General features: G+C 41.0%; 1 protein-coding gene across 2 annotated transcripts; it reads right to left on the bottom strand.

Annotated features, from left to right (window-relative positions):
• Positions 1 to 24: 24 nt before the first annotated feature.
• On the bottom strand, positions 25 to 10,905 carry si:ch211-161c3.6 (high mobility group AT-hook 2b). Of its 2 annotated transcripts, none has more exons than XM_035152227.2 (6): positions 10,603 to 10,905; positions 8,423 to 8,623; positions 8,179 to 8,262; positions 7,175 to 7,222; positions 7,018 to 7,056; positions 25 to 4,561 (listed from the first exon to the last, which is right to left on the bottom strand). In XM_035152227.2, exons 2-6 carry the CDS (start codon positions 8,525 to 8,527, stop codon positions 4,484 to 4,486), a joined length of 354 nt encoding a protein of 117 aa, XP_035008118.1. In that variant the 5' UTR covers positions 8,528 to 8,623; positions 10,603 to 10,905; the 3' UTR covers positions 25 to 4,483. The 2 variants fall into 2 exon arrangements, with proteins under 2 accessions (XP_035008118.1, XP_035008117.1); XM_035152226.2 differs by having other exon boundaries at positions 7,175 to 7,225; positions 10,603 to 10,902.
• Between the last annotated feature and the right edge of the window lie 2,313 nt (positions 10,906 to 13,218).

Raw genomic sequence — 13,218 nt, 5'->3', positions numbered from 1 at the left:
ACAAATCCGTGACAGAGGAGTCGGTAGGTGTGATATTTTATTGGTAAGCGATAGAGAAGCAGAATAACATAAATCACATGGTAAAGAATCATAACAAAATATATATATCACAGGTTTGTGAGTTCAATTAAAGAAGTGGATGAGGTCACATCAATAATATCACTACAAATTGGTGTTAAAAGTAAGGCATACAATATGATTGCTCAAGTTACACTTCAACCTTTCAATAGTTGAAAATGGATCAAGTACTGTATTTAACGATATCACTATCAGTAAGATCACATAAAAACATTGTCCCCATATTGAGTGTAAATATCCAACGACAGAGTATTAGAGCCATATTGAAGAAAAAAGATCTGCGATTTTGTGAATAAAGTCATAATATTACGAGACTAAAGTCAGATTTAATGAGAAAAAAGTGATATTTCAAGAATAAAGTTGAAATTTAATGAGAGAAAAAAAGTCAGGATATTTCAAGATTTAAGTTGTAATCAAATGAAAAAAAGTGAGGATGTTTCAAGAAAAAGAAAGATCCACAATCTTGATAACCAATCTCATTGTTTCTTCCTCATTTTAACACAAGTGAGAGGCTGATCTTTTGATATTCCTCTTTGAAAAAAGTCTAAAATTACGACTTTATCCTTGTAATACTATGACTTTATTCTCCTAATCTTATGACATGATTCTCAGACATTTTCCCTGTAAGTGGCCCTGATACTTTATTGTAATATCCAAACACAGCTTGTGTAAAATAACAAACATTGACTTGGCTGTAATTAAAATGAAGAGGCTGACTTCCATTCACTTATGGTGACATGAATGTAGTGAGATGAGATGAGTGGACTACGACAGTACTAGTTTGAGAGTTAGTTCAAGATTTCATCCACGTCACCTGCAGCTCTGATGGAAACGTTTCCTCAGAGACGACCCAGGCGTGTTTGTTTTCAGAGGTAGTCCGGAGGGCCAACAAAAAATAAAACGTAAATGTCAATGCAGTTGAACAAGAAAACTGTAACTGAAATGAGTTCTTCCGGCAGTAACTTAGTAAACAATGCTGAAATACATAAAATTATTGGGATACAACACATCAGTGATAACATAAGTGAGTTTTAGTGAATTAACACTTAATATATACAGTAAATGAAGGGTGATATTCAAGTCACGTAATAACTACTAAGTGATAAGTTGTCCATGATGGGTAACGTCCTCCCATGATGACACTGGACTCAATTTAATGAAGTTGAAGTGTTTGCATTTGTCCGACCATCAAAGTCTCGATAACATTTTTTGTAAAAACAGAAGAGAGGCTGGTCAACCTCTTTATCAAAAAACAAAACAAAAAAACATTTGGAAATCTATGTAAAAATCTCTCCAAAATACCAGTATTACTATATGACTAGTTGTTCAGTTGCTAAATTAAGAATAAATGCTGAATTGTTACTATTCATTACACATTAAATGTACTACTCTTTGTAATTAGTTCACCTTAAAGTGTGGGTTCTCGCCAAAGACTGTCTATAAAGATGGATGACAGACTACTCAGCAAAAGTGAAGCCAAAGCATCTCGATCGCCCCCCTGGTGGCTGCCTGGAGTGTAGCATAAACTCTCCTCCATGTTAGTCGATGGGCTATGGACCAAACTAAGAAGTCAAAGTTTACATCAATTAACCTTTTCTCAAAGATGGTTGTAATCATTTTAGATTGTTCTTATCAAACAGATGTTTGTTCATTTGGTTTTAATATGTTATTTGATGCTATAATGCTATGCAGCTGAGACAGACTCATGATTGGTCAAGGGTGTGTCTGAGCTACCGCGGCTCCGTTCCCTGATAACTGCTGCGCAGATTCAGGCTCCAAATAGATGGCTTTATTTGGGCTTCATTTCTGGATAGTGGGGGGGAAGTGGAGATGTGTCGTCTGTCTTTATAGAAAGTAAATGGTTCTCCCAAATTACATTAAACGTTTACATCAGTGTGACCATGAACACATTTCCATTTTTAGGGCCATCACAAGACATCCAAAGAGCAGATATGTTAAAACTTGAAAAAGAAGAGCCGAAGCTACTTGCATGTTTGGACACCACTGTGTTCTCATAATTTGGGTGAGCTGATCTTTAAAAGCAAGGCAATAACTTTTGAAATAAAACCCACACATGCAATTTTGAACTAATAAGCAATAAGTTGAATTAATAAGCAATAAAAGACAAGCAATAAGACACATGTTCAATCCAATATTATTTCTGTTGTATCATCACTTGTTATAGTAAGACCAGTGACTTTTGGTAGCTGTTAGCATACTACATTCTACTTGTGCTATTGCACAGAGGCGTTGCAACAGGGTTCACAAAGCAGACAATTCCTTGGGCCCCACACTGACCTGAGGCCCCTGAGAACAGCTGATAACATTAGTCCACAGCAATGACAATTGTGTAGGGCCCTCTAAGTCCCCTTTGCCTATGGCACCCAAAGCTGTTTAAGACACACCTGCTCCTGTTAACTTATACGTTAGCATTTAGCTTTAAACCATCACTGTCACACTGACCACTGTTGTAGCTGTTCAACAAAAGTTATGGCCTTGTTTTTATTAGCCAGATAAGAAAGAAAGGTAAAACTTGGGTCCATTTTTTTCCTAAAAAAATCAGTCATACAAAGAAAGGGTTCCTGATGCGATACTGAGTATTGATTAATTACCCAGAATTCATTTCATTTCAAGCTATTTTCATACAAGGTCAGCGTGGTTGTATTTGCCGCCCTTCCTTGTCACACATACAAGTTACAGTGTATGAGAATACATGATGTAGTAAAAATTGAAATATCAGAGTATCAGACCCAGAAAACAAACATACAAAAAATAAAACAAGTATTTCATACAGAACTACACCCTAAAAAGCAAGTATTTCATCAAGTTGTTGTAAACTATTGGCTGCATTTTATTTCCCAGGAGACCAAACCAAGTCTCACACCATCTTTTAACAAGTACCGTTTTTAATAGAATTGACACTGATGCTTTTTATTTGTACACGGAGAGTAAAATCACCTGTTGCAGTGTAACGCCTGTGTAGGGCTGGGTGATGAAACAATATCGATAATTATCGTGATAATTATCAATACGGACTGATATGAACATTTTTACCTCAATATCATTTTTGGCCGTATCACCCAGCCCTACCCCTGTGTGTTTGTTTGAGTGTAGCCCTGAAAACCATTTGTCTGTCGATGTGGTATATCTGCACATGAACCTGTGTTTGTGTGTGTGTGCGTGTGTTTGCGTGTGTCACTGCCGAGGGAATGGAGAATGACTATGCTGGAGATCATCTGTGTTTTTGTGTAGCTGAGGTAGAATGAGAGATTAAGAAACTGAGGGTAACTGAGGTTTGAATGAGGTCTTTGTGTCAAGGCATACTGGTAATGTCAAATACAGATCAGAAATGCACAACAAACACAGCACAATAATTATTACTGAGTAGACTGACGACATGTTCCTGAATAGTTTTGTACCTGAGGTTTTCAATATGGTGTAAAAGCACTGTAATAATGAGATCCTGAGTGTGGTAAAATGATGCGTCAACACTGCTGTTGACTCAAGTAAACATGAAAGGCTGATCAAAAATGAAATATCCATTTAAAACTTTGGGTATTTTCCTTTTTTTCTTACATTAGCTGCTGGTTGGGAGGGAAAAAAAAATGCATTTCACTGAGGTTATTAAAGATCTGAATACTTTTCTTACATTGACATTTTCTCCCTCCAAAGTTGGACGTTTCATTTTGGAATAAGAACCTTTCACGTCTACTTTCATAATAATGACTTCAGCGCACATGTTCATATTGTAACATTATTCAAAATGTCACCACCTTGCTCCCATTTCCCGCAAGGTTTCAAGGTGCTCCAGTCAGAAACACGTTTCAACCAAAAGGTTCAGTTTGGTTCCTTTTTTTTTCTTCTTAACCCTTCCGCTCATTTTAGCCTGCGAACCTGTCACACACACACACACACACACACACACACACACACACACACACACACACACACACACACACACACACACACACACACACACACACACACACACACACACACACACACACACACACACACACACACACACACACACACACACAGGCTGAAAGGCGTGGGAAGGCAAGGCATTCTTAAAAAGGAATAGTCCAACAATTTGGGAAGTACACTTATTTTGAGAAACCTTTTCCTTTTCCTGCAGAGTGGTGGAGCGTATTTCCCAAAATGTGAGAACTACTACATATGACATTAATGAAAGCCCTTTCCAATTAAATTCTTCAATGTTAAAACACCAAACCAACAAATCCAGGTTAGATTACTCCTTTTGAGAAGAAACCACGGTCTGCAATGATTGTGTGTGAGTGTGTATATGTGTGTGTGTTCCTGAATCCCCATCACAGATAGGAGTCACATGGTACCCCTGTTTGTTTGAGGGCCAAACCTTGAGGTAGGTCGAGAGGTGACATGTCTACTTCCCTTCCTCCTGCGGCATAACCTGAGATGACGAGCGCTGCGAAGGGCCCTCCTCTGCCTCGCCTGAAGGGCCCTGGAACAACAACAACAAGGCAGTTTTATTTAAAAAACATATTTCATACACAGAGGTATATTCAAGGTGCTGAACAGGGACATTAAAAACAACACAGAGACTAAATTAAAAGAAATTGCTTTCAAGTTAAAAGGCACCGTTCAGAACAAATTAAAAAATGGAAAACAAACAAGATTAAGAGAGCATAAAAAAGAGGGAAAGATATTAAAAGAGGTAAAAAATAAATAAATGGTCATAAAAAGTCATAAAATAATAAAAAATAAATACATAAAATTACTTTAGATTTTGTAAACTGGTAAAAGTGAATAAAGCAGTTTTTGATCTGGATTATAAAGCTGCAATGGATTGGGGCATTCCTAACATCATCCAGCGCTGTGCTGCATAATGACTAAAGGCTGCGTCTCCTTGTTAAACCCTGGGCACCACTAGCAGACCACTACCACAGATCTCAGAGGTCTTACAGGCTTTTATTGCACTATCATCTCTGTTTGGTATTTTGTGCCAGCTCCATTCAGAGATTTATAAAGCAACCAAAACCTTTTCTTTCTGTTATTGTCTGATCTCTTACAGTTACAGTGAGTCAATATGCACAAGGTCATGAATCACACGCGGATACAAGAATGAGTGTAAGAATTTCATTGAGTGATTGCGTGCGGGGAAGTAGATCCAGCTGTCAGACGTAGAAATGTGAGGAAGACGACGGTTATGTCAGGAAACCGAGAAGACAGAGGAAGAGAACAGTTAGATCAGGTTTCCCCTCTCGACATTGACTCATTCTTCCCCTTCGCGTGCGTGCGTCTGAGAGAGGGAGTCTGTCTCAACAGTTTCAGTTCTTGAAGCATCTCTACCCCTTTGACAAACTGCTCTGTGGGGAGGATGCGATAAGGCAGACGAGGGGCATCGACAGAACTGGCCCGCCTCGGTGACAAACGTTGTGCAATGTTTGAAAGATGAACAAGACGCCTGAAAGAACTGAAAGTTCTGAGAAACGCTGTGTGAACGTCTTCACCAAAGCTGGATGTCACGAAAGGATGTTTGGAGGTGTCTCTGGGGAATTCAACAGTCTATGCATTTCCAAGAATATGTCCCATCCTCATGAAGCCGGTTCAGCACTGGTTGTTTGTTATTTACAGTGAATATTCCAAAGCAACAGCAATGTTTGCAATTCTACACTGTGTTTGTTTGTTACTGTGCTCAGTTTCAAAAGAGGAATCATTTGCCACACTCACAAGTGCTAGGTGTCAAAGTCTATTGTGGAAACAGTATAACAATGCGAGATATAAAATATAAATATGTTCGAAAACTCAAATATGCTGGGGACAGTGTGTTAGACGAGGCCAGGGATATATACAGAGGTCAGAGTCCTTCAACGGTTTATTCAGATTTCAACAAATTCAACTTAAGATGTTTTTGGGACCAAAATAAATTAGTCCAAAAGTTTAGAATGACAGATATGAAGGAATATCGGAGAATTACCTACACTTCCCTAGAAGGTAAGGTGATGAAGCCAATAGAAAAACCCTCGAAAACAAAACGTTATGGCGCAAACGACAACGAGACAGGCGTTGTCCATAGACTTTCCTACAAACAGATACTGAAAAAAATTTGACTAGTAGGGTTTTGCATTGATCTACTCTAGATTCTATGAGGTTCTTATGTTTCTTCTCAAGTAATTCTGAAATAAATCACATCACCATGAAGATTTGGGATATACATTTGATATATTTGGAGAGGTGCACAGCCTAATGCAGATTTTGGAGACTGCAGTTAGTTTGAGGTGCTGTTAATTAGGAGCTTTTTTCCAATACTATAGTTTGTCCACCACATCGGAGGCAGCTGGGTGTGCAGTGGTCCGACTGCATGAAAGACACCGTTTGTTGGATGCAGCCTCACTGTCATGTGGACAAAGGGCTTTTGAATGTAGCTAATAGGATTGATGCTGAACATAAACTGTGGACTCACTTAACGCCAGCTCATGATGTCCATGAACGGTTGAACGAGATCAACTCTCATTTACAAGTCATACATGTAATGATCTGAGTCAAGAGGTAAATGTGACACAAAATGTGATTTTCTGTTGAACTGAGGCAAAAGTCCACAGTCACAAAGTGTCACAGTCACTTCAGTCTGATCTCAATTCAAAAGATCATTTAAAACAATAAAAAGTTAAAAAATGATTTGGGAAATCTGCAGAGAAGAGCCGTGACGGACTTAAATGAATGAAAATCAGATTGGACAAACGCTAAGGTTTGTTAGACCACGAGTCATTTGTGCGCAATTTCATTTGAACATGGCTTAACATCACAGACAATAAAATAAAATGCCTTAAGCTTCTTTTAAACACAGACCTTTTATCAATCGTTTTAAATAAATCCAAACTTAGTCATTTTTAGTGGAAGAACCCTGCAGGTGTACGTCAAAAACCAAACTGAACCACCAGATTTCGTTTTCCTCACCTGCTGCTCTTCAGTTACTTCTTGAACTACTCTCTGAGGCTGTGGAGAGAAATGAATTCAACATTGGTGAAGTGCTCCAGCACACACACCGACATAAATTATATGTTTACAGTTAGAGTTGATGTACAGTGTGGAAGTGTCAGTAATCGCTCCATACCCATTTCCTGGGTCGCCCGCGTGGTCGTCTCTCCCCAACAGGCTCTACCTTCTGAGGGAGAACAGATGAGTGGTTAAATATAGATTCATATTTTAACAATCATATCATCAAACAGTTTCCGCTCATTTAACTGTAGCTTTTCAGACTTTTACGACAGACACAATTTAACAGCTAAGGCTTCTGTAAGTGCGCTGGGAACATTCCTCACAGGAGATGAACGTGGGTTGTTCAATACATTTTATAAATAATAATTTTAAAAGTTATTTGGAAATGTTTAGACTTGAATTTACAAGCACAAGTTGCATGTCCTGCAACAGAACTACTCCTTTATGTGATCATTTTCAAATCTAACCCTAACCCATTGAACAAGGATCCTGTAAAAGAATCCGCTTCTATCTTCTGCTTATCTGAACATAACTGATGAACTCTCACAGCCACAGTAAATAATAATACATCAATATTTAAGTCCACATATTTGTGGCATACTTTGCTCTTTTTAATCCCTCTGTTGTGTTCGGGTTTCTCAATTCTGTAAACTCAAACAATGTATAGAGGAATCATAGAGGAAACTCGTTCCAGGAACAAGTTTAGCAGGTTCGGGTACTCGACAATAATTGTTCCTTGAGAGCTGCTGATAAAGAAAACGATCCACAGTGAGTCCCCTCTGTGTCTCTGCCAACAAAACTAACTATTGGCATAAGTAATTTTTCCACGTGTATAAAAAGACCAGTTGATCTACAGAGTTATGCTGTTCATCTTCAACATGTTGTAAATGCAGGAGCAGCTCCAGCCAATCATCTGATCTGAATGGAAAGCTGCCAGCAGGGGCAGTACAACAACATTAGCCCCTGAATCAACAGGTTTATGCAATCCTCAAACCTGAACTTTAAGTTAAAAGTTTTGACTGGCAGTGCAGATTGTACTACAATATTATACAGAAAGTCTGCTGTTATCGGTAGGAAATATTTAAGTTTCAATGTCGCAGGTAAACTGGTCACTTGAACCTTGGGTGCAATTTTGGGGCCTTTGTTCTTGCTGCCTTTCGGTCGTCCTCTCGGTCGCTTTGGAGTCGGGGGTCCAACGGGCTCCTGTGGAGAGAGATTGGATTTGAAGCCATAACCAGTAAAAAAAACACAGTAGCAACCAGTAGGAATAGACTTAAAGTCAACTAGTCACTGACTTAACATGTTTAAATGAGTTGTAAGGTCAGAGGTGCTCAGACTCATCTTTTGGAGACTGAAGTCCTACCTGCTGCTGTTTCCTCGGCCGACCCCTCCCCCTGCGCGGTGGTTCAGGAGGTGACTGGTCAGTGGTCGGCGGGGGAGACGGCTCTTTGGTCCCACTGTCACTCATGCCTGTGTCTGTCCACCTGCTCTAGAGGGTGTGGGCATCAAAGCCTGGAGGAGCGGCCTCGAGGGCTTCAAGAGGAGAAGAGCTGAGTATCAGGAGCTGGGGGAAAAAATGACAATGAATCAGTTCAACAGTGCCACTTCAAATATTCTTCTTTTTGCACAATTAGCACGGTGAGCTTGAACGAGTGCTTGATATATCAGAACCACGCAGGACGCCTTTCCAAGAGCAAGCGTGGGAACTGCTCATACATAAGCCTTGGCACCCGGCTCATCGGAACACAGACAGGGCTCTGGCACATGCAGGGAAACATGAGAGTAGTGTGCAGCGACTAAAAGTAGCACAGATATTCACAACCTGCATCCACGCTCTACGCTGCTTTTCCATCTGCTCTCAGTGAGGTATTTCTCACTGCATGTGGTAGGTGTGCTGATGCTGGGACATCTATTACACAGTTACTGTATTACAGTAAAACGCACGCCACTGAGACCATAAAACTACTACAGCTACATCTTCATGGAAAGAGTCTCTAGAATAAGACTGCCTGTGGAATAATGTGAGTTTGCCGCCTAAACTTAACATAAGAGCTACAACAATTTATTGATTAGCCCAATCAATCGACATAGAATGAATTTGCAACTGATGATTGATTAATCAAACATTCTCTGGTGCTGGATTTTAAATTTTAAGGATTTGCATCTTTGAATTACTTCTGTGAGACACGAAACTGAACAGGTTTTGGACAGTTGGCGACACACACGTCATTGCACAGCATCGTTTTCACTACTTTTTGAAAGTTTCATAGGTGATTATAATTATATCAGATGATTTTTTTTACATGTCAATAATTTCGTAAAGGATTTAAGACAAAGGTAATGGAAATAAATGTAAGAAAATGGAGAAAACTGCCCGTCACATGTTCCCAGAGCCAAAAGTGATGTCTTCAAACTGCTTCTTTTGTCTGAAGAACTGGACAAAACCCCGAGTTTACTGTCACACGAGACAAAGAAAGACAGTCACGTCTCAAGAGTTGAGAATGTCTGACAAGGAAGTAGTTGGTGATTTTGCCTGAAAAATGATGATTAATCAATTAATCAACAAGTTGATAATACATGATTATCTTTAGTTGGTGGAATGAGACGGATCAATGTGACTCGAACAGTTTGAGCTGTAGCTACATTCCAGGCCCTGATTTAAAGTTCCACAGATGTAAACAAGATGTAGCCTCTGTCCTCTTGCTATCGAAACTTCTTTAAAAGTGACTCCTCGATAACTTTTGATGGAGAATTTGAACGACAGATGTGAGGGCTCCTCTCCGTTGTGTCCCGAGGTGGCCGTTCACCATGACGCCTCGGCTCTGGGAGGAATGTGCCAAACACTAATTGCCAACACAGCCCATCAAACACGGCCGCGCTGGAGCAGGAAGTCTCGGTAATCTGACAAATCTGCGTCCTCGTTTCACGATTTAAAGCCAAACGAGACGTCGCTTCCAAAGTGTTTTTTTGGAGCAACACAACAAACGTCCCGCACTCCTCCTCCGGCTCCTCCTGCAGCACAGGACCGTCCGCTCGACTCCAGCCTTGTGTTTGCCAGTCAGCTACGGGACTGAATGTACTTTCTACGTATAGATGGGCGGCAATTGCAGCCGTGGACACACACGTCTCTTACAGCCCGGGAGCACGGTGCGTAATGCGCGCCTGGAGCGGGCCAGTGGACCCGGGTTCTCCGCGCTTCGGTCCGAGGCAACTGGACACATGTTGACGGCAAAACAGTCGAGGCCACCGCCGAGAGTTTTAAAGCGTGAAGGGGGTCCGGTCACTATTCGCAACTTCCCACCGCGTCCATCACTTGCGCAATCGGTGTGAAAATGTGTTTTTGGGGAGAGAGCAGGTCCCGCACACATGGATGGACTTTGAAGAGAAGGACAAAGACGAGCAAACGCAGGTGCAAGAAGCTCGAACATACACATACACACACACTACATATACATACATGCACGGAGGCTATAGGCTCCATGTTGAGTAATGCTGCTCATGCACACAGCGCCAAACGCAGCACAATGCGGCTGCACAACTTACCCCGAGTCGCTTTTGCAGTTTCACCTGGAAGTTCAGCTCACTCACTTTGCACAACTCTGAAAAGCTCACTTTATCCACCGTCTCATTGGCTGTAATGAAAAGACAATCTCTCTCTCCCTCCCTCTCTCTTTCTCTTCCCCTCTCTCTCCTTCCTCCTCTAATCGGAAATGTGTGTGATCCCCCCAGACGTCCAGTCACGAATACCCCAGTTGCAGTATAATGGGGGGTTGTAGCAGAGCAGTATGCATTGCATACTTTCTCTATTAAAGCATGTTTCAAGACAGAGCGAGGGTAGGAGGGGTGAGACACAGAACCCCGCCCAGAAAGGCTCACCCACTTGAGAGAGGGAAAAAGAAGGAGAGAGAGAGAGAGAGAGAGAGAGAGAGAGAGAGAGAGAGAGAGAGAGAGAGAGAGAGAGAGAGAGAGAGAGAGAGAGAGAGAAAAAGAGAGAGAGAGACGGGCACCAGCAGACAGGAGCAGGAGCAGGAGGGTAGAGTCTGGTTCCGGGGTTCCCAAAGTAAAGTCCGGGGGAGGGGGGGAGGCTGGGAAGTTCCCTCCACAGAAGAGGAGGAAAAAAAGAAGTTTTCTTCGGTAGAACTGATGGTGAGGTCAGACTGTCCCTGCTGTTATCTCCCCACCTACAGTGTATCACACATAAGTCAGAACAAAGGAAATATCTCATGAGGTTTCTAAGAACAAAGTCTGGAAGGCTGCAGCTTAATGTGTATTTGTTTAACAAAACAAAAAAAAAACAGTTTAGTCTATTCAGTCATGCATTGAATGTAGAAAAGTGAGAAAGAACAAACATGTTGTAAAAAACGAATGAAACTATTCAAAAATCTCATCCTCCTATAGTGAAGAAGTTGTGTTTTCAGAATAGAGTCGATTCTCTTTGTTTTGCTCTTTCGAATCTTAGTGATTTCCAGCAGTGCCTTTCTTAGTTTGCACATACTGATGAATACAGAGGGAAATGTTTGAGCCTCAGTGAAAACACATTCCAGGCACTGTTCGTGGAGTCATGTCAGGTGAACATGCTGCGGCATCAGACCAGAAACATACAGCTTTAGGTTACAAAGAGAGACGCTTCTTTTAGAGGGTTTCCAGGGACGGAATAACATCACGTGAGACCAGAATACTTCATTTAGACCCCGAAAAACCTAATCTAAGGTAAAGTGTTTCTCTTCTTCAGCCTTCACATGATTTCTTGTCATAACCAAAAGACACATAAACATACATGAACCTTTGAATTCACTCAAGCTGCAACAAATTGCACACATTCACATATCAGTTTCCTAAATGTGGCAGATTGTTATTTGCTTTTTTATGTCCAAAAAGTGGCAAAAACTCCTGGATCTGCACCAAAATGTAATTGTTTCTTCCCTGACTCATACCACATCCTTTCACCAAGTTGTATGGAAATCTGTTTTATTTTGTTTTGTGTTATCTTGCTTACAAACATACAAACCAACCAACAAAGAAACAGACAGTGGGTGAAAACATAATCTCAGTTGGCAGAGGAAACGACAAAGAAAACATTTGCATATTTTTGAAGCATCACTTATTACAAAGATTTCAGTCAGCCTTTCCCAGAAGCCTTTTGCAACCGTCGCTGAGAAAGCAGTCATATATGGATTTGATTAGTCATCCACTAGAAATATTACTAAATGAAAGTGGTGAACAGAATGATGATAAAAAATCTTAACTGTCAACCTGTCATTTAAAAAACGCCATAAAGCGCAGGGAGATAATAGCCCGTCATTATTAGCTGAGAGCATGGTGGACACTTTGGTGTTATTAGTTCCTGTCCCTGCAAAAACTTCGGTGTCGTCTTATTATTCACGACAAAAGAAAAGAGACGGTGTGAAAATTACAAAAAAAGAAAGAAAAAGGAGAAATATAATGGGAAATAAGGGACAAGGGGGTGGGAAGTTTGCATTAGAGAGAATTGTGCGAATGTGTGTGTGTGTGTGTGTGCGTCAGACAGAGAGAGAGAGAGAGAGAGAGAGAGAGAGAGAGAGAGAGAGAGAGAGAGAGAGAGAGAGTTCAGTGGCCTTCTGCAGGCTGGTGTGTCTGAGATTCGGTCGGACTCTGATCTTGAGGTTTATTTAAGCTGAATTCCGTGGGCTCATCAGGACCGGGTTACAAAAATCCTCCTATAGAACTAGAAAGAATGTGCAGCGCATACAGTTCTGCATAAGGCACAAAGGCATGTCTTTAGAGGTGGGGGCAGGCATCAAAAGACAAGGCAGAGGAGGGATTTCTTTTAGAGGCTGGGGGCATAGAAGGTATTTCGGAGCTCCATTCACTGCCAGGGGAGAGGGAGGGGAGGCGTACAGTTTTGTGGTAAAGGGTGCATTTCTACGGGATGTTAGGGACTTAAAAAACGGTTCTGAAAACCCTGCACACCTCCTCTATTATCAGCTCCTGTCATTATCCTCTGGACCTGAGGGGCTACAATTAGTCTTGATCCTCGAATCGTTCTCATTTATGGCGAATGAATAACAAAATGTGGCAATTATAGCATTTACGGGCCGCATGTAAACATTTAATAAATTGTCTAAACACTGTAATTTGATGGTGAGCAGATGTAATGCATTAAAGCAGCTCCTGCTGTGG

This window comes from Hippoglossus stenolepis, chromosome 3, assembly GCF_022539355.2.
Source record: "Hippoglossus stenolepis isolate QCI-W04-F060 chromosome 3, HSTE1.2, whole genome shotgun sequence".
In the NCBI taxonomy this organism is placed as follows: Eukaryota; Metazoa; Chordata; class Actinopteri; order Pleuronectiformes; family Pleuronectidae; genus Hippoglossus; species Hippoglossus stenolepis.
This window is presented reverse-complemented; position numbering and strand designations above follow the sequence as displayed.

Bases quoted from the DNA above. Each gene is read 5' to 3' on its own strand.
- si:ch211-161c3.6 (XM_035152226.2), bottom strand. From the start codon at position 8,527: ATGAGTGACAGTGGGACCAAAGAGCCGTCTCCCCCGCCGACCACTGAC. The intron at 7,226-8,178 runs GTTCAAGTGACC...GTTCTCCCTCAG, and splicing joins GCCCCAAAATTGCACCCAAG to AAGGTAGAGCCTGTTGGGGA. The intron at 7,057-7,174 runs GTATGGAGCGAT...TTCTCTCCACAG, and splicing joins GCGGGCGACCCAGGAAATGG to CCTCAGAGAGTAGTTCAAGA.